The sequence below is a fragment of the Phocoena phocoena genome, chromosome 10 (genome assembly GCF_963924675.1).
Source record: "Phocoena phocoena chromosome 10, mPhoPho1.1, whole genome shotgun sequence".
NCBI classification, from domain to species: domain Eukaryota; kingdom Metazoa; phylum Chordata; class Mammalia; order Artiodactyla; family Phocoenidae; genus Phocoena; species Phocoena phocoena.
In genome coordinates this window covers 73,976,809-74,001,661 of record NC_089228.1, presented here as the reverse complement: position 1 = coordinate 74,001,661, position 24,853 = coordinate 73,976,809, and the positions used below count along the sequence as shown (strand labels likewise).

Sequence of the window (24,853 nt, the reverse complement as noted above, 5' to 3'; positions counted from 1 at the left end):
TCACCCAACCCCCTACCCGTCTCCTCTCCGGCAACCACTAGTTTGTTTTCTGTATCCATGAATCTGTTTCTGTTTTTAAAAGTACAATTTGGTCAGAAAATAACAGATTTACTAACTGAACTGCATTTTTTATTCTGTGTGTGTGTGTGTGTGTGTGTGTGTGTGTGTGTGTGTGTGCGCGTGGGTGAAACCAGGCTATAAACTGCTAACCTTTATAAATCCAGCATCTGGACTTTTGTCAGTTTCTGAAAAGCAAGTTAAAATTGGAATAAAAGAAGAAATGTTTGCTATTACAAAGCAAAACTTTGGATATTCATGTCCTTCGGACATCTTCAAGGAAGGAACAATTCTGAGCCCCAAAGAGAAAATAAAACAGCTGGGGGCTGAATGAAAAAGGAAGAACATCACACACCCGTCAATCACCTGTCTTGCTGTACAGAAAGTCAAGCATAGTCAAGTTCAGACAATGGGGAGCAGAAGCGGCCACAGAGATAGTGGTAACAAGGGAGTTGGGGGACACAGGAAACAGAAACCAGAGTGAGGAATTTTGAAGATAAAATTACCTAATTTGCAATTTTAGCAAATTGGTTAAGAATGCTGCTGGTGCCAAATGACACCTTAGTAGATTTGTTTATGGTGATTTTTGTTGAAAGATGTTGCACAATTGAGGCTTTCAAAAATGGTTTGGCCTTCCCTGGTGGCTCAGTGGTTGAGAGTCCGCCTGCCGATGCAGGGGACACGGGTTCGCGCCCCGGTCCGGAAGGATCGCACATGTCGCAGAGCGGCTGGGCCCGTGAGCCATGGCTGCTGGGCCTGCGTGTCCGGAGCCTGTGCTCCGCAACGGGAGAGGCTGCAACAGTGAGAGGCCCGCATACCGCAAAAAAAAAAAAAAAAAAAATGGTTTGGATGACCCAAGTTTTCTCTTTCTGGAAATTTTTTAACTCAATACAAACAAGTACGTATAAAGAAGAATAACAATCACTCAAATTCACACCACCCTGAATTAAGAGCTGTTCATTTTCACGGGGAATAAATACGAGGTATGATCATGCCTACCCTGCTTTTATTATGGACCCATGACAAGGCAGCTGTATTTAATAGTGCCCAGCTATACTGGTTGGAAAAAAGTTGAAGTTCTTACATGTTGGTTGGTGAACAGCCCTCGCCCTGGGCCCTTCCCTAAAACTCATGCACCTGTCTACAACCCAGCACCTAAAGAGTTAGCACCTGGCACAGCCCGGGGCCCCAGGACCTAGGTTACTGTCCCACTGGCCCTTTGAAGCTCCTGAGTGTAAGATTCCGTCCCTACGTACCTCCTTGGCCACAGCAGCCTGGACTCCTTAGCAGTGATGCTGACATCCTGCATGGAAAAGACCATCCTTCCACCCCAACTCCCAAAGACTGTAGAGGCCCCTGCCCACTGCCGCTCCCCTGGAGTCGCCCTCACGTGGCCACATGTAGGCACTGCAGCCTCTGCAGGACTGACACTCAAAAGGCAGGAAAACAGGTGGGCAGCCAGCAACAGGGACCATTGGTCAAATGCTGCCATTTCCGAGATGGGTCACCTATGTGACAGGAGGAAGGGATACAGGATGGCCCGGACCTGTAGAGGCAGTTCAGGGCCAGAAGCCACTCGGAGTATAGGTCCCTCTTTCTTTTTTTTTTTTTGCGGTACGCGGGCCTCTCACTGTTGTGGCCTCTCCCGTTGCGGAGCACAGGCTCCGGACGCACAGGCTCAGCGGCCATGGCTCACGGGTCCAGCCGCTCCGCGGCATGTGGGATCTTCCCGGACAGGGGCACGAACCTGTGTCCCCTGCATCGGCAGGCGGACTCTCAACCACTGCGCCACCAGGGAAGCCCCAGGTCCCTCTTTCTGTAATCCCTGTTGAATTTCACCTTTTTAATGGAACACCTGTTCATCCACTGGCATTAACAATCTTAATTTAATTAATAAAAATGAGAGCTGACACTTACATAGTACTATTTCACTGACAGGCACCATATTAAATGTATTGTACTTTATTGAGAACAATCCACATCATCGTTATCATCATCCCATTTTTACAGATGAGGAATCTGATGACAGAGATAAGTGGCAGAGCCCAGGAATCAAAACCAGGCAATCGAGCAACAGAGCCCATGCACCAGGCGAGCATGCACCCCCTCTCAGCCACCTGAGAGATTAGCCTTGACCTAACTAGACATGACATTTCAAGGACCGACTTTCAGTGATTTAGTCAACAATAGAGATACGGAATGTGTGGAAAGCTCGGATAGCTTTATAAGGCCTAGAAGATGTTTAATTGCTGTTAGTTTAGCAGAGTCTGAGACGAGATCAACGCCATTTATAATATCGTTGACATTCAGAAGGATTTTCCACTTACTGAGGCTACAAGTTACCTAATGACTATAATTTAAGAGGGAAATTGTTGGAAGAGCTTGATGCCATTTCCTGTATCAAATCATGGCCCAGACACTTGCATCATTTCAGTAGGTCAACCACACCAAACAAAAGCTCACACCAACAATTCCTATACATGAACAAATCATTTAGAAATTATCTGATTTATCTGACGAATCAACATTTGTGCTACCACTTAGAGAATAAAAGAGAATATATTTTTAACTTTTGATGTGTGTGTATATATATGTATGCCTGGTTTACATTATCATTCCAGTTAAATATTTGTGTATCAGCTCCTAGTCCTACCTAATGAACAAGTGGGTTAGATTTTCACAAATGCTTCTTGCTAAGTGTATGACTCTGCATCCCATTTTTCTCAGTAACTTCTTTCAATTGCTGCAGAGCAATTCCTCTTGAGACATTTCCACATCCCATGTATCCCTTCCCCACTCATGCTTCCAACCCTGTACACTTCTCCCTGTGCACAAGCTGAAGAGCTTCTCTTGGGTATAAATGCTGACATAGAATTGCTGGGCCACAAGATACACACGTTTTCTATTTTACCAGGTTCTGTGGGGTCACTCTCTCCCACCTTCAGTGTCTGGAAATTACCATTTTTCTTTTTATCCTCATCAATACTTGATATTGTTAGACTTTAACTTTTTCAGTCTGATGAGTGAAAATGGTATCCCAATGTTGTTTTTTTGCTTTTTTTGTTTTCTTGGGGTTTTTTTGCGGTACGCGGGCCTCTCACTGTTGTGGCCTCTCCCGTTGCGGGGCACAGGCTCTGGACGCGCAGGCTTAGCGACCATGGCTCACGGGCCCAGCCGCTCTGCGGCATGTGGGATCCTCCCGGACCGGGGCACGAACCCGTGTCCCCTGCATCGGCAGGAGGACTCTCAACCACTGCGCCACCAGGGAAGCCCCCCAGTGTTGTTTTAATTTCAATTTCCCTGATTACTGGTTGGGCACATTTCCTGTGTATTAGCCATTGAGATGTCCTCTTCTATAAATTGCCCAATCATATTTTTTTCCCATTGAGTTATTTGTCTTTTTCTTTAATTGAAGGAGTTCTTTATGAAGTCTAGTTACCCATCCTTTGCCTCCTATATATTGTAGATTACAAATTTGTTCCTTGTCTTTTCATTTTTATGTGATATCTCTGGCCATTCTGAAAATGACATCAAATTGTTCTTTCCCTTCGTGGTTGGAGAGTGGGGTGATAATCTTATTTAACAGCACCTTCCCTTCCTAAGTTCTTAAAGATAGTTTTCTATTTTTTTCTAATAGCTTCAAAACTTATTTTTCATGTTAATTTCTTATGGCATCTGGAATTTATTTTTGTGTATGGTATGGGGTAGGGAGATAAGGCAAGGAGACCCAGAAGGGAATTTTGGAGACAAGGTGGCAGCCACAAAAAATAATAGTATGAATTTGATTTCTGCTGATTCCCAGTTCCCTGGAGACTGGAGCACTGGGTGTCGACAGCTCTGTGGGCCCAGGACACAGTGAGGATCAGCAGGGCCAGAGTGGGGTTCCCTGCTGAAGCCTCCACCTACTTTCTGCTCTCCCACTGTTTCTTACTTCTCTCCATGTATTGACTCGGAGACAACTATTTCTGCCTTCCCACACCTCAGGGTGATAGAGGTCCTGGAGTACTTCTTTTACTCATCGGCTTCCAATTCTCCCCAAATCATCCCCCTTTGAGCATCTTCGATGGGGCCCAGGATTCAGGATGGAGTAAACTCCCTTGGGTACCACAGGTCTCTGGCCCACGTATGCTACAGAACCAGGGATGGAGCCCAGGACCGGCAGAGCTGGGGCAGTGCGGTCACTCCCACGGGCGTCCCTCATCCTCCAGACCCTGGTCCCCCACCCTGCCTCTAGAATCTCCTGCGCTTTTCTTTTCTCTTCCCCAAATTCCTCTTGTTAAACACCAGCTCCTCTTTGGGGACACATTTTGGACCACCTAACCCCCCCTCTCATCCTCTTCTGTCCCCTGTCCTCTTCCTTCTACCCCCACCCTTGCATCTGTCCAAAGCTGTTCTTAATACAAATAAAACCCACAATAGTCCATAAAAAAATAAATAAAAATAAAAGTAAATAATAGTACAGAAAAAAAAAGTAATGACATGAAAAGCTTTACCATATTATACATTTTTTAAGCCAATTACAAAACTGCATGTATATTATTATTGCACTTTTATTAAACTATACGCATTGAAGGATAGATCAGGTCATCCTTGGACTCGTCCTCCCTCCTGGTGGTCCTCATCTCCCCTCAGTGTTTCCTCTCCCGCAACCTTCTCCCAGGATTGGTCTTTTCTAGTCTCTGTGAAAAGAAGAACTGCTCCCCTAAGAATCATCCTTTGACCTTCTGAATAATGGGATAGCCAGTTTGCCTGGGACAGTCAAGTTTCCCCTGATTTCTCAACTATTACAAGCATCCCTCCTCACTCAGCATATTTGATACCCACAGTCATCATAGTTTAACACACCTCACTTTTTACATATTAAAACATTGATCTAAAATTTGCACTTATCAAATTTTGCACTTATCAAAATTTGCACTTATCAAACAGTGCAAATGGTGAGCTGTAAAAATATTACAACTCACCATCTGCACTGTTTGACTGTTTAATTTTTGAATACAAATAAAAATTCCAAGTGGTCACAGTGTCAGAACTGAGCTGGATTGTAGGACACCCAGTGGGTGTCTGGAGAATTGGAGAACAGGCTGGTGTTGGGGGGCAAACTACACATTTGGTGCCAGAAATGTAAGTAAAAACAGTGCAGAAAGAGGGAAGGGCACCCCGTCTCATTTTAAGAACACATCTCTGACATTTCTGCTTCCTCCCCTCTGGCCAGAACTGAGACACACAACTTTTTTATATGGGCTTGGAAAACTGGCTATTAAAAGTGCCGAGAATGTTCGCTGAGAGAACGGTAGTTATTTTGGAAAAATACAAAACAGGCTTAGAGGCTAGGCCATGTGTAGGAAGTTTGGGGCTTGTAACTTTGGATTCCTTTCCTAAGAGACGTGGAGAATTTATTCGTAAAGCAAGCGCATTAGCCAGGATTAAGTTCAGCTGTAACAGAAAACCCCAAAATAACAGTGGTTTGGTTCTGTATCCCGTTCCTGACTGTATGAAAGTGATAGTTAAACCTCCCTTGACTGGAGGGCCACTGTGTACCGGGCGAGGTCCCAGATGCTTTACATTTAATCTTCACAAGACCCTATAAAGGAGCACCCCACTTTACAGGTGAGAGACTGAAGCTCAGAGAAGGTAGGTAACTTGCCCAAGGTCACACAGCTCCTTTGTGGTCGAGCCTTCATGAATCCAGAGCTCTTTCCACTCAGGGGACAACAGGTGCCACCCTCACATCTCCCCCATTAGCGCTAAGGAGGGAGGGACAACACCCAGCTTCCGTGCAGTTGACAAAAGCGCATTTTCCCAGACTGGCTTTTCGAACATATGTGTTAATGGTTGAAAACTAAAACTGAAATGTTTCCACACTCATTACCACACTGCTCTGTTCATTTTTTTTAATCCCACAGAGCAACATATTTTGGTTGTGCCTCTGGTTCACCAAGTACAACTAATCAGCACATCCACTCACTCAGACAGAAACCAATGCCAAGGACATGGCGGGTCAAGACACCAGGGACGGTGAGACTGCAAGCGCTCCCAGCCTCCCCAGCCAGCCCCCTTCTCCTCCACAGACCATGCTGCAGCTCCGAATCTGGTGTGAGGCTCTCTCTAGGTTCTTTCTCTGTGAGCTCCAGTCAAGAGGTCATGAAGAGCCCAGGAGGCAGGGAAGCCTTGCAGGTGTGGGCACTCGGCGTTTCACCAACCACACCAACCTGACTCTCGAAACGGTCCTTCAGGAGAGCAGACACAGCCGCATTTCACACAGAGAAGTTCAGAGACATCAAGTAACTTGCCCTAAGTCACACAGCCTAAAAATAACAGAGGCAGGACTCAAACCCAGGACTTCTGACTCTGAGAACAGAGCTTGATCCTGTTCCCAGGAAGTTCCTCCTCAGTGCTTCCCCTTTTCCCACTCCCTGTTGTCAAGTGATAATTTCCAGAGTGAAGGCTTATCCTGCTGGTATGGGTGTCAGAGGCGGTGATCTGGTATTTGTAGACCAGAGGCACCTAGAGACAAGAAGAGGAACAGAGAAACACACAGAGACACAGAGAAAGAAGCAGAGACAGAGAGACAGATTGAGGGAGCAGTCTTCATTCTGGGCAGAAGACACGGTTTAAGAAGCTTATGATCTAGCTAAAGAGCAAAGACACAACACAGGAAGGAGGACTAAATACAAGAGACCAAGCACACGTTGGCACCATGGGTGACAGAGGAGGGCTGAGTCGGGGAGGGTGGGCTGGAACTGGCCTGGCTGGGTTTGGACAGAGCCCAGTAGGAGGATGGAGGGAAGACCAGCCCGGAGCAGGGTGAGCGGGGGAGGCCCCTCCGCCCGAGGGTGCAAGGCTGCACAGTACTCCTCAGTATGGGTGTTGCCAGGATGCATGGAATCAACTGATGGACATCTAGGTGTTCCCAGCTTTTCACTTACACAATGTGTAATGGATTTCCCTTATGTTGTAGGATAAATCCCCCAGGAGGACAGGGATTTTCCTGTAGGAAGACAGCCCCAGGGCTGCTCTTCTGTTTCTTCCCAGCTCAGGGACATGGTAATTTGTGCCCTGATCACGTATTTGAGGAAATGTAGGGAAATTAAGGTTTACAGACATATTCTAACCTTTTCAAATGTACCGGGTCTGTAAACTCCACATTGACTCAAATATAGTGGACAATCACTCTGTCTTTTATGTGCTTTGGGAAAATGTCCAAGTTTTCAGATGGATTGGTATTTGCAGGGCTTGTTTAAAAGGGTGTGAGGAGGGCTTCCCTGGTGGCGCAGTGGTTGAGAGTCCGGCTTCCGATGTAGGGGACGTGGGTTCGTGCCCCGGTCCGGGAAGATCCCACATGCCGTGGAGTGGCTGGGCCCGTGAGCCATGGCCGCTGAGCCTGCGTGTCCGGAGCTTGTGCTCCGCAACGGGAGAGGCCACAACAGTGAGACGCCCGCGTACCGCAAAAAAAAAAAAAAAAAAAAAAAATAGGGTGTGGGGAGGACATTGTCCTCTCGCGGTGACCTCCACAACCCCAGGCACAAGATGGTGAAGCAGGTGCAAGACTGGGAACTGGGTGGTCACAGATCAGGGCTGGACCATGTCGGCCTCTTAGACTGTGTCACAATCCCAACCTTGTCTTTCATTGTCGATCCTGACTTGGACATCCCTTCTCTCATCCACTTCAGTGTCACTTAGAAGTGTGTACCTGTTTTCACAGCATCTACAAGATGTGATCTCAGGTGAGTTTGAAATATGTTGAGATATGCTATGAAAGACCAATGTACATTAATTTAAAAAAAGACCAGGTGTAAGACCACAAAAACAAACAAAAAATACATTTCAAAAAGCAGGACGAGTACAGATAACTCTCTAATCACAATGCATGAACTGAAAAGCAATACAAAGTTCAAAATTAAACAAAAAGAAACAAACAAAAAACGATACCTGGATGGAATATTATTCAGCCTTGAAAAATGAAGGAAATTCTGACAACATGCTATGACATGCATGAACCTTGCAGACATTATGCAAAGTGAAATTAGCCAGGCACAAAAAGGCAAATACTGTAGGATTCCACTTGCACGAGGCATCTAAGTGGTCAGATTAATAGAGACAGAATGTGGAGTCACTGTTTCCAGGGGCTGAGAGGAGGAGGGGACGGGGAGTTGTTTAATGGGCTTAGAGTTTCAATTTTGCAAAATGAAAAAGTTCATCTTGCATACTACACAACGTGAATATACTAAACACTACTGAACTATACACTTGAAATGGCTGAAACGATACATTTTGTGTTATGTGTATTACAAAAAAAAAAAAAAAAAAGACCAGAACACAGGCATAGGATTATTTCTTAGACGCTGTCTTACTTATACACAGGGAGAAAAGAAAAAAAGCTTCCCCTTAGTGACAGAGAAAAAAATGCAGGACAAGGTGCCCTGAATTTTAGGCAGGAAATGTATAGACACATTTTACATGAACAAACTCTTACCTACCTAAAACGCTGAGCTGTATAACAATGCAAATACCTTTGTGTTTTAAAATATCATTTTGCTGAACTGCCAGACTAAGATTTTGTGATGCAAAACAGCCAGCCTCAGGGTTTGGTTCAGACCCGTTAAAACTGAATCACAAAAGCAACACTAAACTTCTACAATGTCATATTTTAATACAGTTTAAGAAGCTCACTGATGCCATGTTCACCCTGAGTTTTCTTCTAGAGAGGATAATACGCACATTATGGGAAGTGCATGGAGGCAGGAGTGTATGTTTTGTTGTTGATGCTGTTTAATTTTGTTGTTGCTGCTTCCTTTAACCACATGAGGATTCATGAAGGCTTTCATCTTCTCAGCCCGTATGCAATTCAGAACTGCACAGTTGCTCTCTCCAGCACACAGGCACACAGCCTGTCAGGGACAGACAACGTCCTTGTATAAGGAGATCACTCGTGTTACCAACTGTCCAGCGTGACACAAGGCAGACAGCAACACTGGTCTTCTGGCTCTGGGCTCCGTATGTGGCCCGCGGCTCCTTGTCACTCCAAGAGGAAATGGGCACAGATGCCCCTTTTACTTCCTGCCTTCAAAGCACCAGAGTCACAAGGCACACTTACCCACCCAGGCCTAGCGAAAACCATGCAGTCTCTCAGGCCCCTTCTTGCGCAGTTCAATCTTGCATTAGAAATAAATCACTACATCTTAGCAGCCAACATGCCTTACCACCCGACATGACTTTCTAGAATAGCACTGCCCGACAGAACCTCCTTGAGGGTGGAAATGTGGCTACCGAACCCTTGATACGCAGCTAGGGTGAGTCAATGTAAATTTCTTTAGACTTATGTAAATTTGATTAATTAAAATGTTCGTCGTAACAGCTGCAGGCAGCTAGTGTCCATATCGGACAGCACAGTTCTAGAAGGAGCAGCACCTTTCTGAACCTTTATTTTTCCTTGGATTTGTCTGCGTCTTTGTCAAAGTACAAACATAGGAACTATGGATACAGCAAGAGCCCTTGTCCTCTCCATCCTCGCCCCCAACTCCCCCTGCCCTTTCTACCATTCCCCTTTCCACCCAAGTTCTCTAGAGGTTTCCAGGACCAAATATTATTTCTAATAACAGAGTTTTCTCACTCCAGTTATAATCACAAATCCCTCTGGGGAGAAAGTCTTATAGCGAAACAAACGGCCTATCCAAAGGTTTCAGAAAATTACTTTTGAAAAACTCTTTGGAGTGGACTACGCAGGGAAATGAAGTAAGTATCAGGTTGGTTTGAGTAAGTTATCACATATGCCCCATGAGCTTCAGGGCATGTTTTGAGAAGGTTTTTCTCCCTGCTCCCAAATAACGGACAAATTGTTGATATAACGAGTGATCGAAGGAAGGGCCAGTTGGCAGCCTTTGGAGCAGGAAGGCCTCTGCAGGGAGGAGAATATTAATCAAGGTTTCCCGAGCACGGGAGCAAGCCGGAGAAGAACAAGCTTCTCCTTCATGTACAAGGCAGCTCCTGGGGACAGTTCCAACAGAGCTTCCCAACTTTAATGTGCACGCACGCCTCCCGGAGAGTCGTGTTAGAACGCAGATTCGCGTTCAGCAGGGCCAGGTGGTGCCAAAGATGTGGGTGCAGAGACCACACTTTACATAGTGAGCCTCTAGGCCTCGATGCTCCTGAAGTCCACTCAGGACATCTGGCAGGCGGCTGCCAGGGCCCTGACTCCCAGCCCACCCCTGCCTGCCGAGGGCTAGTTTCTCTTGAAATGCTCATCTTGGAGCCTGTCTCCTAGGAATTCAGCCCCACTTTATAAACTCACCTGCTGCAACCAGAGATCAACAGACCTTTTCAAAGTTGACCAAACATACAGGACCAAAGCCCTGAGAGACCAGTGGGAGGCAGCAGTCTTGAGTGAATGCATCTGCTCCACAAATTCAGACTAGCCCACAGGGGGTCTGCTCTGAGGCCTGAGGGTCAGGGGGGTACCCGTTAGCACAAATCTAAGCTCCATCCTCCATTCTAGTTTCATTGATAATGACATTGGTGTTTTCCCTCATTTCTTCTTGTTCCCTACTACTGCTCACTTAATTCAGCCTTAATTCGGGATGAAATTGGTATAATCTGCCCTTTCAAACCACTTTATCTCCATCTACAAAATGAGGAAAATAGGGCACCCATACCTCTCAATTTCGTGAGGATTAAGCTAGCGCACAGAGGGGTTTAGCACTGTCCAAGTATGACAGATGCTTACTAAATGCAAGGTGTTATTATAGGTTATTTTATGATGTCTGTTCCATGAGTAAGTACAGACTGGGGGGCTTCCCTGGTGGCACAGTGGTGAAGAATCCGCCTGCCAATGCAGGGGACACGGGTTCGAGCCCTGGTCCGGGAAGATCCCACATGCCGCGGAGCAACTAAGCCCATGCGCCACAACTACTGAGCCTGCGCTCTAGAGCCCGCGAGCCACAACTACTGAGCCCGTGTGCCGCAACTACTGAAGCCCGCGTCCCCTAGGGCCCACGTGCCACAACTACTGAGCCTACGTGCTGCAACTACTGAAGTTCACACGCCTAGAGCCCGTGTTCCGCAACAAGAGAAGCCACTACAATGAGAAGCCCACGCAGCACAACAACGAGTAGGCCCAGCTTGCTGCAACTAGAGAAAGCCTGTGCACAGCAATGAAGACCCAACACAGCCATAAATAAATAAACAATTTTTTTAATTATTAACCAAAAAAAAGTACAGATTGGTCTCCAATAACAATCTCTCTCTTCACCTCCAGACCCAATGCCCGCTCGGTATTTCCACCAGAAGCAAACGTTTCACCTTTTCTCCAAAAATCAGTCTCCCTCGCCTTCCTGTCAGAGGTGCCATCACTGTCCCTCTCAGAGGCAACTAACCCACAGCCATCTTCTGTCTCCATATCCAAGTACAACACTTTTCAGTTCTACCTTCACAAAGCCTCTTGAATCCACCCTCTTCTGTCTCCACTGCTCACATCTTGTCACCTGTTCTTGGACTCCTGCAATCAATACCTTCTCACCAGTCTTCCTGCCTTTGCCTCTCTACTTTCCAGCCCCATTACAGGAACTACCTCCAGGTCAATCTTTCCCAAGCACCACTGGAGGTTTCAAAACGATCCCGATACATAGTTCCAAAGACCTTTTTTTTTTTAAAGCAATGGAAGCATAGTTGCAATAAGTGCCTGACTTCCTAGGGGAGTACTTGGGAAAGGGCCACACACATGTACCCTGATGCTTATGAAATTACTCCACAATCACTGTGGTACCTTACAGCCACGTCGCAGGCACAGTTAGAGAGACGCAGATCTTCACTGCCGCACCCATACTCAGGGAGTTCCCTATAGTAGCTCAGTCTATTGAGGGAGACTTAAGTCTCAGGTTGGATGAAGCTGTTTCTCAGAGAGCACTGGTTTTGTTTGGGTTTTTCCCTTTACATATCTGCTGTGGTTTTCTCATCAAGCAAAATCATTGCTATTATTTCCTCGTTAACTGCTAGGGATTTTAGGACCTAGTATTATTTTGGAATTCATCTAGTTCACAGTAAGTATTTCAGAAAGAGCAAGTTCACTTGAAGGTAGTGATGACACTTGAGGATGAACGTGCTCTATTTTTCCAATTTGAAGGGCCAGTCGTTGGTCCCTCAGTTAAAAGCAACTCCTCCATTCAACCACTAGATGGCATTTGAGCCCTGGTGACAGAGGAGTCAGTGGGAATTTGGAAGAGGTAGGCCACGACTTCCTTAACCAACCATAACAGGCCTGTCACTTCGGAACTAATTCTTATTAAAGGCAAGAACAAAACACTTGATTACCATCAAAGCAAGAGCGGAAAATAAAACCACACAGGTGACGGGGAAAATAATTCCACACAAGAGTCTGTAAGTCATGAGGCTCCCTAGTCCCACCCTCTAGTTCCATTCCCCCTCCTTCTGAAAATGACAGATTCTGCAGGGTAAATGCCCCCAAATCCCTCTAGTTTAGTGCCTACTCCCACCTGCAGCCTCATCACTGCTAAGATCCCCACCTTCCCTCTGAGCTCAATCCTGTAAGTACTCAAAGGCAGTTCATTCACATGGGCTCCTCCTAACTCACCAAGCAGAGAAGCAGCTTGCTCCTGCCACCCCAACGGCTGTCATTCCCCTGCCACAAGATCTTATGAACCAAGTCTGAACTCTGGGGGCAGACACTGGATACGTCTATGGAGATTAAAAACTTCTAGATTTCTCAAGAAAGCACACAAATCCTAAATCTGAACAGGTTTTCTTGACCTCTCCCTCCTCAGGTGAAAAGAGGTTTTTTTGTTTGTTTTGTTTTGTTTTGTTAATTCGGCCACGCAGCTTTCGGGATCTTAGTTCCCCAACCAGGGATCAAACCCGGGGCCCAGCAGTGAAAGCAACAAGTAGTAACCAGTGGACCGCCAGGTAATTCCCTCAGGTAAAGAGTTTTAAACACAAAACTAGTTGGCAAACCTGACCTTTTTTATTGGTGAGCAGGAAGTTCTCCTTGGAGTAATCAAATAACCATCACCCACATATTTTGAACAGTTCTGCTCTCAGTCAGATATTAAGTTTCTTTGCAAGGGCTACTCTGGAAGCAGAGAGTAAATTATACATTTAATCTTCCAATTAACCCATCATACACCTCCTAGAGGCAAGCCACATACATCATTTTTAAAATCTGGTCCAACTTCTGTTTTTTAGCCACTTCATTACAGCAGGACAATCTTTGAGTACATTCAGCCAAATGTTCTCAGTGGTAGAGAGGGGCGGGGGCAGAACATCAAGTGATGTTTGGTGGAAAAGGATGACAATTGCTTTTCCATGAATTCAAAGGTTACCAAGGTTACCAGTACAAGATATACTCCCAAGATGTAGAAAGAACCTCCATAATTATTCATGAATCAAAAAGGTAGATTCATGTGTTCCAATAAAATTTTATTTACAAAAACAGGCACGGGCCACAGTCTGCTTTAAAACAAGCCTCAAAGGATTGTTTTAAAGTAAATTAAACGTAAATTAAGTAAATTAATTTTACCTTATTAATTTTACTTTACTTTAAGTAAATTAATTTTACTTTACTTTAATTTTACTTTATTAATTTTACTTAAATCTGCAAGTAAATTAACTACCTGCTAGAATAAAGCCCAATACAAAGAACACAAAAGCCAGCAATGTAACATTAACAATGTATACCATCCTTTGTAGGTACTAGACCTACAAAGAACTGGAAAATGACCTTCTGAGAGAAAAATCAGTCAATAGAAATAGACCCAGAAATGACAAATGATGGAATTAGCAGATAAGGACATTTAAAAAGCTATTATAGGGCTTCACTGGTGGTGCAGTGGTTGAGAGTTTGCCTGCTGATGCAGGGGACGTGGGTTCCTGCCCCTGGTCCGGGAAGATCCCACATGCCGCGGAGCGGCTGGGCCCATGAGCCATGGCCGCTGAGCCTGCACATCCAGAGCCTGTGCTCCGCAATGGGAGAGGCCACAACAGTGAGAGGCCCGCGTACCGCAAAAAAAAAAAAAGCTATTATAGCAAACTATTACATATAAAATGGATGGAAACAAGGTCCTACTGTATGGCACAGGGAACTATATTCAACGTCTTCAGATAAACCATAAAGGAAAAGAATTTTAAAAAAAGTGTGTGTGTATATATATATATATGTACACGTATAACTGAGTCACTCTGTTGTACAGCAGAAATCAACATAACATTGTAAATCAACTATACTCCAATAAAAAGATAAAAAATAATAAACTGATGCATTTTCCAATCCAAAAAAAGAGCTATTATAAACTTTAAATGGAGTATAAACTACAATAATATTGAATCACTATGCTGTACACCTGAAACTAATATTGTAAATCAACTATACTTCAATAAGAATTATATATATATTAAAAAATTAAAAATAAAAAGCTATTGTAAACATAGCTCTTTATGCTCAAGAATGTAAAGGAAAATACGAATACTGTTAGAGGAATGATGTAAAATAGAACACAGTGGGGGCTTCCCTGGTGACGCAGTGGTTGGGAGTCCGCCTGCCAATGCAGGGGACATGGGTTCGAGCCCTGGTCCGGGAAGATCCCACATGCTGCAGAGCAACTAAGCCCGTGCACCACAACTACTGAGCCTGCGCTCTAGAGCCCAGGAGCCACAACTACTGAGCCCGTGTGCCACAACTACTGAGCCCGTGTGCCACAACTACTGAAGCCTGCGTGCCTAGAGCTTGTGCTCCACAACAAGAGAAGCCACCGCAATGAGAAGACCACGCACTGCAACGAAGAGTAGCCCCTGCTAGCCGCAACTAGAGAAAGCCCACATGCATCAATGAAGACCCAATACAACCAAAAATAAATAAATAAAATTTAAAAAAAAAGAACACACTGGAACTGCTAAAGACAAATGAAATATCTGAAATGAAAATTTCACTGGAAAGGAATAATAAAAAATAGATACTGCAGAAGAAAAAGATCAGTGAACTTGAAAGACTGCAGTAGGATTTATACAAGATGTGGAACAGAGGAGAAAAGGAATAAGTTTTTAAAAGAACAGAGCCTCAGTGACCTGTGGAATATCAAGCAGTCTTAAGAGACATGCCTACCACAACATGATAAAACCCACCGTAATTGTAAGGATAGAGAGGTCAAAAGTAAAAGGACAGAAAAAGATGCCTATTGACATAGTATCAGATAAAGCAGGCTTCAGGACAAAAAACGTTGCCAGATATAAAGGACATTTCACAATGACAAAAGGGACAATTCAACAAGAAGACATAATAATCCTAAATGTGAGTGCAGACAATAACAAAACTCCTGAACGGAAAAAGCAAATACCGACAGAACTTATAAAGCAGAAACTAACACACCAGTGTAAAGCCATTATACTCCAATAAAGATGTAAAAAAAAAAAAAACTGACAGAACTAAAAGGAGACATATATGCAAATCCACAACTGTAGTTGGTGATTTCACCGGTATCTCTCTCAGCAACTCACGGAACAAGTGGAGAGAAAAAAGCAACTAAGTATATAGGAAACTTGAGCTCTACCAATCAATGTGACCTAACTGGCATTTACAGAACATTACAGCCTGCAGAATACACATTATTTTCAAGTGAACAAGGAGCATTCACCCAAACAGACCATATGGTAGACCATAAAACAAATTTCAATAAATCTAAAAGTACTGAAATCATCCAGAGTATATTCTCAAACCACAATGGAATTAAATTATAAATCAATAACAAAAAAATTACAACAGTGTTTGGCAGTAGAAATATAATGCAAGCCACACACGTAATTTTAAATTTTCTACTAGCCACATTTTAAAAAGTAAAAACATGGGCTTCCCTGGTGGCACAGTGGTTGAGAGTCCGCCTGCCGATGCAGGGGACACGGGTTCGTGCCACGGTCCGGGAGGATCCCACATGCCGCGGAGCGGCTGGGCCCGTGAGCCATGGCTTCTGAGCCTGCGCGTCCGGAGCCTGTGCTCCGCAACAGGAGAGGCCACAACAGTGAGAGGCCCGCGTACCGCAAAAAAAAAAAAAAAAAAAAAAAAGTAAAAACAGGTGAACTTAATTCTAATAATGTTTTATTTAACCCACTATATCAAAAATATTCTCATTTCAACCTGTAAGCAATATTTAAAAATTGAGATATTTTACATTTTTTCCATACTAAGTCTTCAAAATCCAGAAAGTTACTTAGAGCACAACTCGATTTAAACCAGGCACATCTCAAGTACTCAACAGTCACATGTGGCTAGTGGCTACTAGACAGTGCAACTCTACATAGTAGTTTAACAAATATGTTAGAGCTGGTAATTTAAACACCCATCTATAATAAGTTATTGCATTTTTCCCCCGAAAGGAAAAAATCTTGCCTTGAGACAGACTTTTGAAATATTTAGACCTATCTTAAAAAATGTTAACACATCAATCATCAAGGTTACCAATTTGTCTTCAGACTTTTACTCCCTTTTTTCACTCACCCACTATCCCAGTGGGCAGAACACTTCCCAATTTTATCCATCGTTCTCAAACTTAGCTACCACCTATTCCATGAATACCTGCTGGCTACTTTGGGGTTCTCCTGTTTTTACGTCTGTCAGATGCCCCACTGCCTCCCTTTTATTTTTCCTGCACAGACACTAGAGCACGCAGGTCCTGTGCCTGTTGGTGGTTTATCCCCACCCCCTCATATTTTGGAGTCCATGCGGATAGCTTGTCGTCTAGTTCTTAAACGTGTTGTCCAGGGGTTTTTAGTTGTTACATTTTTATGTAGGGAGTAAGAAAATTCAAAAATCTAAAAGATATTCCAGCCATCACCATCATTCCAGAATTTGATTTTCTAAACATACGCATGTATGACTGATAAAACTAAAAATTTTAAAGAGAGAATATTGTCTGCACTCCCCTCCTTGGCTTTATTTCTGACTCCGAATGTGGAATAAAGGGGACACAAAGAACGATACTGCCGTGTGATACTAGAGTTGTGACCTATAAACATTCCTCCTTTACCAGTGACACATTATTAGGCGCTCTCAGCAGAAGGGCACTGGAGGGGCACTACAAGTGGAAGGGGCTTCACTCCCGGTGCTGGTGCTTTTCCTTCTTGCTCCTAATGCATCCTTGTCAGCATGTGGCTTTCTTGCCAGCGGGAGGTTCTCCGCCAGCAGCACACACTCTCTGGAATTTTGCTGGCACCTCATGAAGCACCTTTCCTTCCGAGGGTCACAGGCACCCCAGCAAGTGACTTCCTAGCGAGTTTTCCTGACACGCTGCCTGCCACCTTAAACTGTGGCACCTCAGCAAACTTCTCCATCCAGTGGGCCACACCACAGTCCTCAATGAGACCTGAATATCAGCCTTGGGGGGAGAGGAGAAAGGGCTGTTTCAAGTTTGTTCCTTCCTTGGGGACTCTCTCAGTCTACAAGTAGTGGCTGCTCCCTACATCTGCTATTCAGGTATTCTTTAGAGATGTCTGCCCCTTAGTGGTTAATCCCCTGCTACCTAGTTAATAATTCTTCATATTGAAACTTCCCTGTTCAAATTACTGGTATTTCTTTCTCCTGAATGGATCCTAACCTTAAATGATAACACAAATCATTTGTAAAATTTACAAGAGGATGTATTTTTTTTTTGAGGATGTATATTTTCTAAATCACTAAGAAAATTCAAACCAGGAAATTACAGTCCATTTAGGAAATGAGAGAAATCAGTGAGAAAGCATAAAACATAATCACAGAAGATCAAAGTCAGTAATTAAGGTAAAGGCAAATGAATTAGAGTCCCATTTAAAATGCAAATACCCTCCAAATGGGTTGAAATATAAAATCCAACACGACGTACTGTTTAAGAGACAACTAGAAATTATATGAAAGTTAAAAATAAGAGGATAATTTATCAAGCAAATACAAACAAAAAAGAGGAGAAATATTCTAATATCAAAAACAGTAAAATTCAAGGCAAAAATAGCAGATAAAGAATAACTTTAGACTAATAAGTCTTCGTTATGAATTGTACCTAACAGACACAAGTATTTATATACTAAGTAACAGCATCAAAATATACAAAGCAAAAGCTAGACGGACAAGATGAAATTGAGAGAAATAACTATAATAGGAGACTCTAAGACAATACTATTACTCTATGGTAGTTTATTAAAAAAAAAAAGAAAACAAAAATTGAATTAAAGTGGTTGAATAGATAGATACACATTCACCTCTATCCCACACAAATTGAGTAAACTTTCATTTAAAACACCCATAGAACACTCTTAAAAAATGCTAGGCCCCCAAACCGCAATAAATTCTTAAAAACAGAAACCACATAAGCCATATTTTCTTTCAAGGTAAAAATCCTACAAGTAGCAAAAAATGAAAAAAAAAAAAAAGGCCAACCACACAGGAATTCTTAAATACTCTTAGTTACTGAACCAAAAACTTAAGACACAAAAATAAACTACTAGAACAAGACATATTAACATAGCTCGGATGTGAACATATTTGAAATTAGAAATAACCAAAAACCTTCAATGTATTCAACTGTATACAAACAAAAAGTATCAGACTCAAAAATACAGGGAGAAGAATCTAGAGCAAACAAAGGAAATAACAAACATAAAATGAGAAAGTAATACATTTTAAAACAAAATCACAATTGATAAATCCACAGTTTTCTTTTTTTTAAGGGAAAAAAAGATACCTTTAGCAAGTCTAATCAAGGGGGAAAAAATGGTAGAACTAAGATAAATTTCTTACAACTTAGAAGTAGCAAGCTTAATAGAAAAGAGACTTTTTTATTCTCTATTAAAATTATCCAATGTTAAATTTCAACAAAATGAGAAGTTTTCTGGAAAAGTATAAACTTAGTAAATAATAAACACAAAAGGAGATATACATTTTAAAACAAAAAATTTTTAAGTTACTTAAACTTAAAAAGACATAACATACTAATAGCCACAACAGAAACTGGTAGTTATCAAAAAGTTATTTCCTAAAAGGAGTCTGAACTCAGAAGTTTTATAAGCATGGTCCTTCAATTCTTCATGGAACAAATCACTCCCATGCTATAACTGCTATATTAACTGTTATATATAACTACAGAAAAATATATACAGTTATCCTATTCACTTTATAGAGCTAGCAAAATCTGTATGTCAAAACTTGGATGATAGCCCAGAAGACCAAACTCACTCATGTAAAAAAGCAATTTTCCTAAATAAAATATTAGCAAATCAAACTCTACAGTAGCAATAGGGCAGTCACATTTTAGGAGAAATGGATTCCAAAGGACATCCCATATTTCAAAACTAATTTTCCCAGGAAAATAAATGTAAAGATAGAGGATGCATGGTTGGAGAGCGTAAGTCTACAGTCACTGTAGTGTATTTTTTTTCTTTGAGGCTACTTTTTCTTATCTCACCGTTATTTCTAATATTGATAATCTCAAAAGAGAGCTCTCACTCATAGTGGTGGTTTCTTTTGGCTCTTTATCACATTTAATTTCTGCCCCAAATTTACTGAAACTTGAAAGTGCTTTTGAACACTAGTTTGTATACCACCACTGAATGAACGCCTGTAAGAGAATACAATAAAGGTGAATGTTAAAACAGCCACCCAAATTGCTCTCAGAGGGTGTCGGTAAAGAACCCCGAGGCATTACAGGACACTGACAAAGGATGGCACATCTGTTTAGCAGTTAAAGCTGCACTGCTAAAAGGCAAAATCATGAGCAGTTTACAATTGCAGAAAGACTGCCAGGTTCAAAACGATGAAATTCTTGGTCATTTTTTAGGATATGGGTATGTGCATTACTTCAAATTTCAAAAACAAGGTGACTCTTTATTAATATTATTTGATTGGCTATTTTTAAACCTTATAACTCAAGTCTACATACGAAGCAAGTAAACTGTAAATCTTTAAAAAAAAATTTTTTTAACTAACTGACCTGATTCCAGGAGTTCAAAGATGGTTTGATGTTGGAAAATCTATTAAAGCATCATTAACAAATCAAATGAAGAAAAAAACACACACAAAAAATAAGATCATCTTAATGGATACCCAAAAACTATATCTGACAAAAAGTTCCAGAGCCAGTTCTAATTCAAATTCTTTAAAATCTAAAAATAGAGGGTATTTCCTCTCTAGATAAAGAAAAGAATACCTGACTCAAAACAGCCAACCTATAGGTAAAACACTACTGACACACCCATTAAAATGAGAAATAAAACAAGAAATGTCCACTATCACCATCGTCATTATTTAACATTTCAGCCAACAAAACATGCAATAAAAATTAAATAAAACTATTAGAAGAAACATTATCATTAACCATAGATCAAAGTATTTCCTAAAAATACATGTGAAATTATTGAAAAAAGTACTAGAATTAAGTGACTAGATACCTGGAAAACATAAATTTATAAAGACTACAGATGAGACCACAGAATTATTACTGCTCAAATTCTTCCAACCTGTCTCCATCAGGACTGGCTCTATCCTAGTTTGAGTCGCTCTTGTTGTTTGCCTGGATTACTGCATCAGGCTCCTACATGAACTGGCTTCCCTACCTTCAGCCTGGTGAGACATTAACAGTAAAGCCACAGGATAAATCTGATAATAGTGTCATTCCTTTGCTAAAATCTTCTCACAGCTTCCCATCATAGTTAGAATAAGACCCAAATTCCTTACGACAGCTTCCTATATGGCCCTATCCAACCAGGACTCACACAAATGCCATTGTTGACACTCTAATCACACTGTCTTCCTTTCTGCTCCTCAAATACACCAAAGCGGCTTTGTGCTAGTTCTTCACTCTGTCGGCACTGCTCTTCCCTGAAGCTCACAAGGATGGCTCCTTCTAAGATGCCAACTACATCTCCTCAGAGAGCTCTTTGATCATCCAACCTACAGCAGCCACCCAGGCACTATCTCTCATCACCCTATTTTAATTCCCTCCACTAAATCTAAAGTTCACAATCTGATACTTTTCCCTGTATGTCTAGTATTCCTCCCACTAATGTCACCTACATGGGAGCAAGAACTTTGTCTTAATAACTGTTCATCTCCAAAACTTAAATAAACGCCTGGTGCGTAAGAAGAGTCGCTCTTCTTCCCTGAATTTTCATTGTCTATCATTCTCAAGAGACTGTAAACTCCACAAAACAGGAACTCTGCCTATTTTTAGTCACTGTTCTATCTCCAGGACTCAGACACTGGCTATATAATCAATAAATATCTGACGAGTGAATGAGTCCCTCCATCCCCTCCCCGTAATCCCTAGCAGTCTAAGATTAAGCAAACTTTCTGGTGAGTCCAACATATGACTGGCTTATATTGAACTGTAGCCAACTAACGATTCCATATGAATTGTTATAAAGTTAGATCTTCCCACCTCTATGCATTCCCCAAATTCTACACTTGTGTGACTGACTTGTTTAGATAAACAAGGAGCTTTAATAAAGTTTGATAGTACTGTTGAAATTAATCTTTAAAATGCCTTTGTCAAAAAAGTATTTACAAGAAAATAACAGGTCAAGAAAAATTAAATCTTTTGAGTCCTAATCCATGAACTGTGTAAGTAGCTGGGAAGAGAAGAGACCTCCCTAAAGTTATACTGAAAAAAACACTGAGGTATTAAAAAGTTAATCTATCTTGTCAAGGTATAGAGAAATGACCATCCTATGCAAAAATGGTCAAAACTAACAAAGCCACAAAAAGATTGCCTCTTAAGGATTTAAATTAAGATACTGGATCGCCATTTTGATCACCCGAGAGTTACTCATTAAATATGACACAGAGTACATACTTCCTGGTTTGTGGGCACTCTAAGTATCTAATTACTTCAAACAAAAGGCTACATTCTCAATTTTTTATATTTGTTTTTATTCGAGAGTTTACTCACAGGCAGCAGTTTAAAATCAGGCTTTTAAAATTAAAGGCCAAAACTAAAAAAAATCTGCAAATATGACACTTTTAAAAGAATGACCGTCTTAATAATTTAAACCCTAAAATGTCCTGTGGAGTTAAAGTCTTTATACATAAATGTGTAAGATTGATATCATTTAAAATAAACAACTGAAAAACCACAGATGGTGGGCAAATTTGTCAATGAAGATAAACATCAGTATCAGCCTTCCAGGGTATGAACACCAGCAATTAATTCATCTTGTGAGAGAATATGCTTCAGAATTTGGCCTTTAAAGTCTCTTTCTCCAGCAGCAAATCAGCATATCTATGCTGAAGTTCCTTTTCTCTTTCCTGTTGTCGCTGAACATCTTCTTTTAGACACTTGAAGAAACAAAACCATTAAATTATTTTTTCATATGTAAGCACAATGAAAATTAAAAATATCTTATGGTACTTTATCACCTTACAAACAGCTGAGTTAAGTCAACACTTTCAAGAGGTAAGTATTCCCCAAAGAGAAACAAAAATAGTAACTACTTCTGCTATAAAACCAGTCCTGGGGCTTCCCCAGTGGTGCAGTGGTTGAGAGTCCGCCTGCCGATGCAGGGGACACGGGTTCGTGCCCCGGTCCGGGAAGATCCCACATGCCGCGAAGCGGCTGGGCCCGTGAGCCATGGCCGCTGAGCCTGAGCGTCCGGAGCCTGTACTCCACAACGGGAGAGGCCACAGCAGTGAGAGGACTGCGTACTGCAAAAAAAAAAAAAAAAAAAAAACTCCTCCCCAATAAAACCAGTCCTGTGGCCATTCTTTGATTTGGTCATACAACTACCATCTTGTTATAAAACCTCTGCTGCTATCTCAAATAAACAAGCTATTATTGTCCTATCAATACCCACAAATGCACTTAAATAAGCCCTGGCTGCCCTTTATCTGGGCAGGGGCTATCATGCACACTTGGCAAATAAAGTTAAACCAAATCTGGCCAAAGGAACTTGATGCTCTGGGATGACTAGCTACTGATATATTCCCAGCATCCTAAATTACAAAACAAAACGACACTGGTTTAATGTACCTCAGAGAGCTATATGAATGGGATGCAATTAAATTTCGGGGGAAAAAAATCACAAGGGTTACTTATTCCATTTCACAGTGCATCTATATACAAAACAAAAAATTGGTACAGGAAAAGCCTGTGTATCCAAAACTGGCCTGGTCTATCCACCTACACACAGGCAATTCTAGACTAGAAAGTCAAAAACTTTAGGCTCTCATTGAAAAAAAGCCAGTCAATGTCAACTGCAAAAGACAGCCTGCACAGGAAAGGAAAAGAGGAAAGCCCTGATTATTCTTTGGAGCTCTCTTTCTAAGCAATGCTGCAAGCCAATAACGTTACCTCTAGCCTCCGGGGAATAGCAGAATCTTCATGTTTCTTGAGTTCTTCAAAAGTGCGTAACTCCAAGTAAGCCTGCTCAATTTGGTCCCATAAGTCATTCAACTGTTTCATGAGCCCCATTGCACGAGACTGGTAACCCCCAAGCAAAATTTTCATCTTCTTTTCCATCTTTGCAGCTCTCTTGGCTTCTGTCGTCATGTGACCCCTGTTTATCTGGGGGTCGGGGAAGATTCACATCAGCACACATGAGAAAAGCAGGCTAAATAACAGGACTAAAAAGGCACAACTGGTCATCTACTACCTCAAAGCAAAAGTACATTAGATGCAATCTCTAACAAATTACCCATGACATTTTTCACAGAACTAGAACAAATAATCCTAAAATTTATATGGAACCATAAAAGACCCAAAATTGCCAAAGCAACCTTGAGGAAAAAGAACAAAGCAGGAGGCATAACCCTCTCAGACTTTGGACAATATTACAAAGCTACAGTAATCAAAACAGCATGGGGGCTTCCCTGGTGGCACCATGGTTAAGAATCCACCTGCCAATGAAGGGGACATGGGTTCAAGCCCTGATCTGGGAAGATTCCCACATGCCGCAGAGCAACTAAGCCTGTGCACCACAGCTACTGAGCCTGCACTCTAGAGCCCACAAGCCACAGCTACTGAAGCCCACGTGCCTAGAACCCGTGCTCCGCAACAAGAGAAGCCACCGCAAGGAGAAGCCCGTGCATCACAACGAAGAGTAGCCTCCACTCGTAGCAACTAGAGAAAAGCCTGCGTGCAGCAATGAAGACCCAACGCAGCCAAAAATAAATAAATAAATAAATAAATAAATAAATAAATAAATAAATAAATAACAGCATGGTACTGGCACAAAAACACACATATGGATCAGTGGAACAGAAAAGAGCCCAGAAATAAACCCACACACTCACGGTCAATTAATCTTTGACAAAGGAGGCAAGAACATACAACGGGGAAAAGATAGTCTCTTCAGCAAGTGGTGTTGGGAAAGTTGGACAGCGCATGTAAATGAATGAAGTTAGAACACACACTCACACCATAATAAATTCAAAATGGCTTAAAGACTTAAATATAAGACATGACATCATAAAACTCATGGAAGAGAACATAGGCAAAACATTCTCTGACATAAATTATACCAATGTTTTCTTAGGTCAGTCTCCCAAGGCAATAGAAACAAAAGCAAAAATAAACAAATGGGACCAAATCAAACTTATAAGCTTTTGCTCAGCAAAGGAAACCATAAACAAAATGAAAAGACAACCTACTTGCAAATGATGCTACTGACAAGGGCTTAATTTCCAAAAATATACAAACAGCTCATATAACTCAATAACAAAAAAACAAACAACCCAATCAAAAAATGGGCTGAAGACCTAAATAGACATTTCTCCAAAGAAGACATAGAGATGGCCAATAGGCACATGAAAAGATGCTCATCATCACTAATTATAAGAGAA

General features: G+C 42.0%; 1 protein-coding gene across 1 annotated transcript in view; it reads right to left on the bottom strand.

The window, feature by feature from the left end:
- Nucleotides 1-21,927: 21,927 nt before the first annotated feature.
- CDC5L (cell division cycle 5 like) overlaps nucleotides 21,928-24,853 on the bottom strand; it is a 43,117-nt gene continuing 40,191 nt past the window's right edge. The window contains exons 15-16 of the mRNA XM_065885235.1: nucleotides 23,364-23,576; nucleotides 21,928-22,351 (exon numbers count right to left, since the gene is read on the bottom strand). Coding sequence (XP_065741307.1) covers nucleotides 22,247-22,351; nucleotides 23,364-23,576 — 318 coding nt within the window. The 3' untranslated portion in view covers nucleotides 21,928-22,246. The remainder of the gene's footprint in view (nucleotides 22,352-23,363; nucleotides 23,577-24,853) is intronic.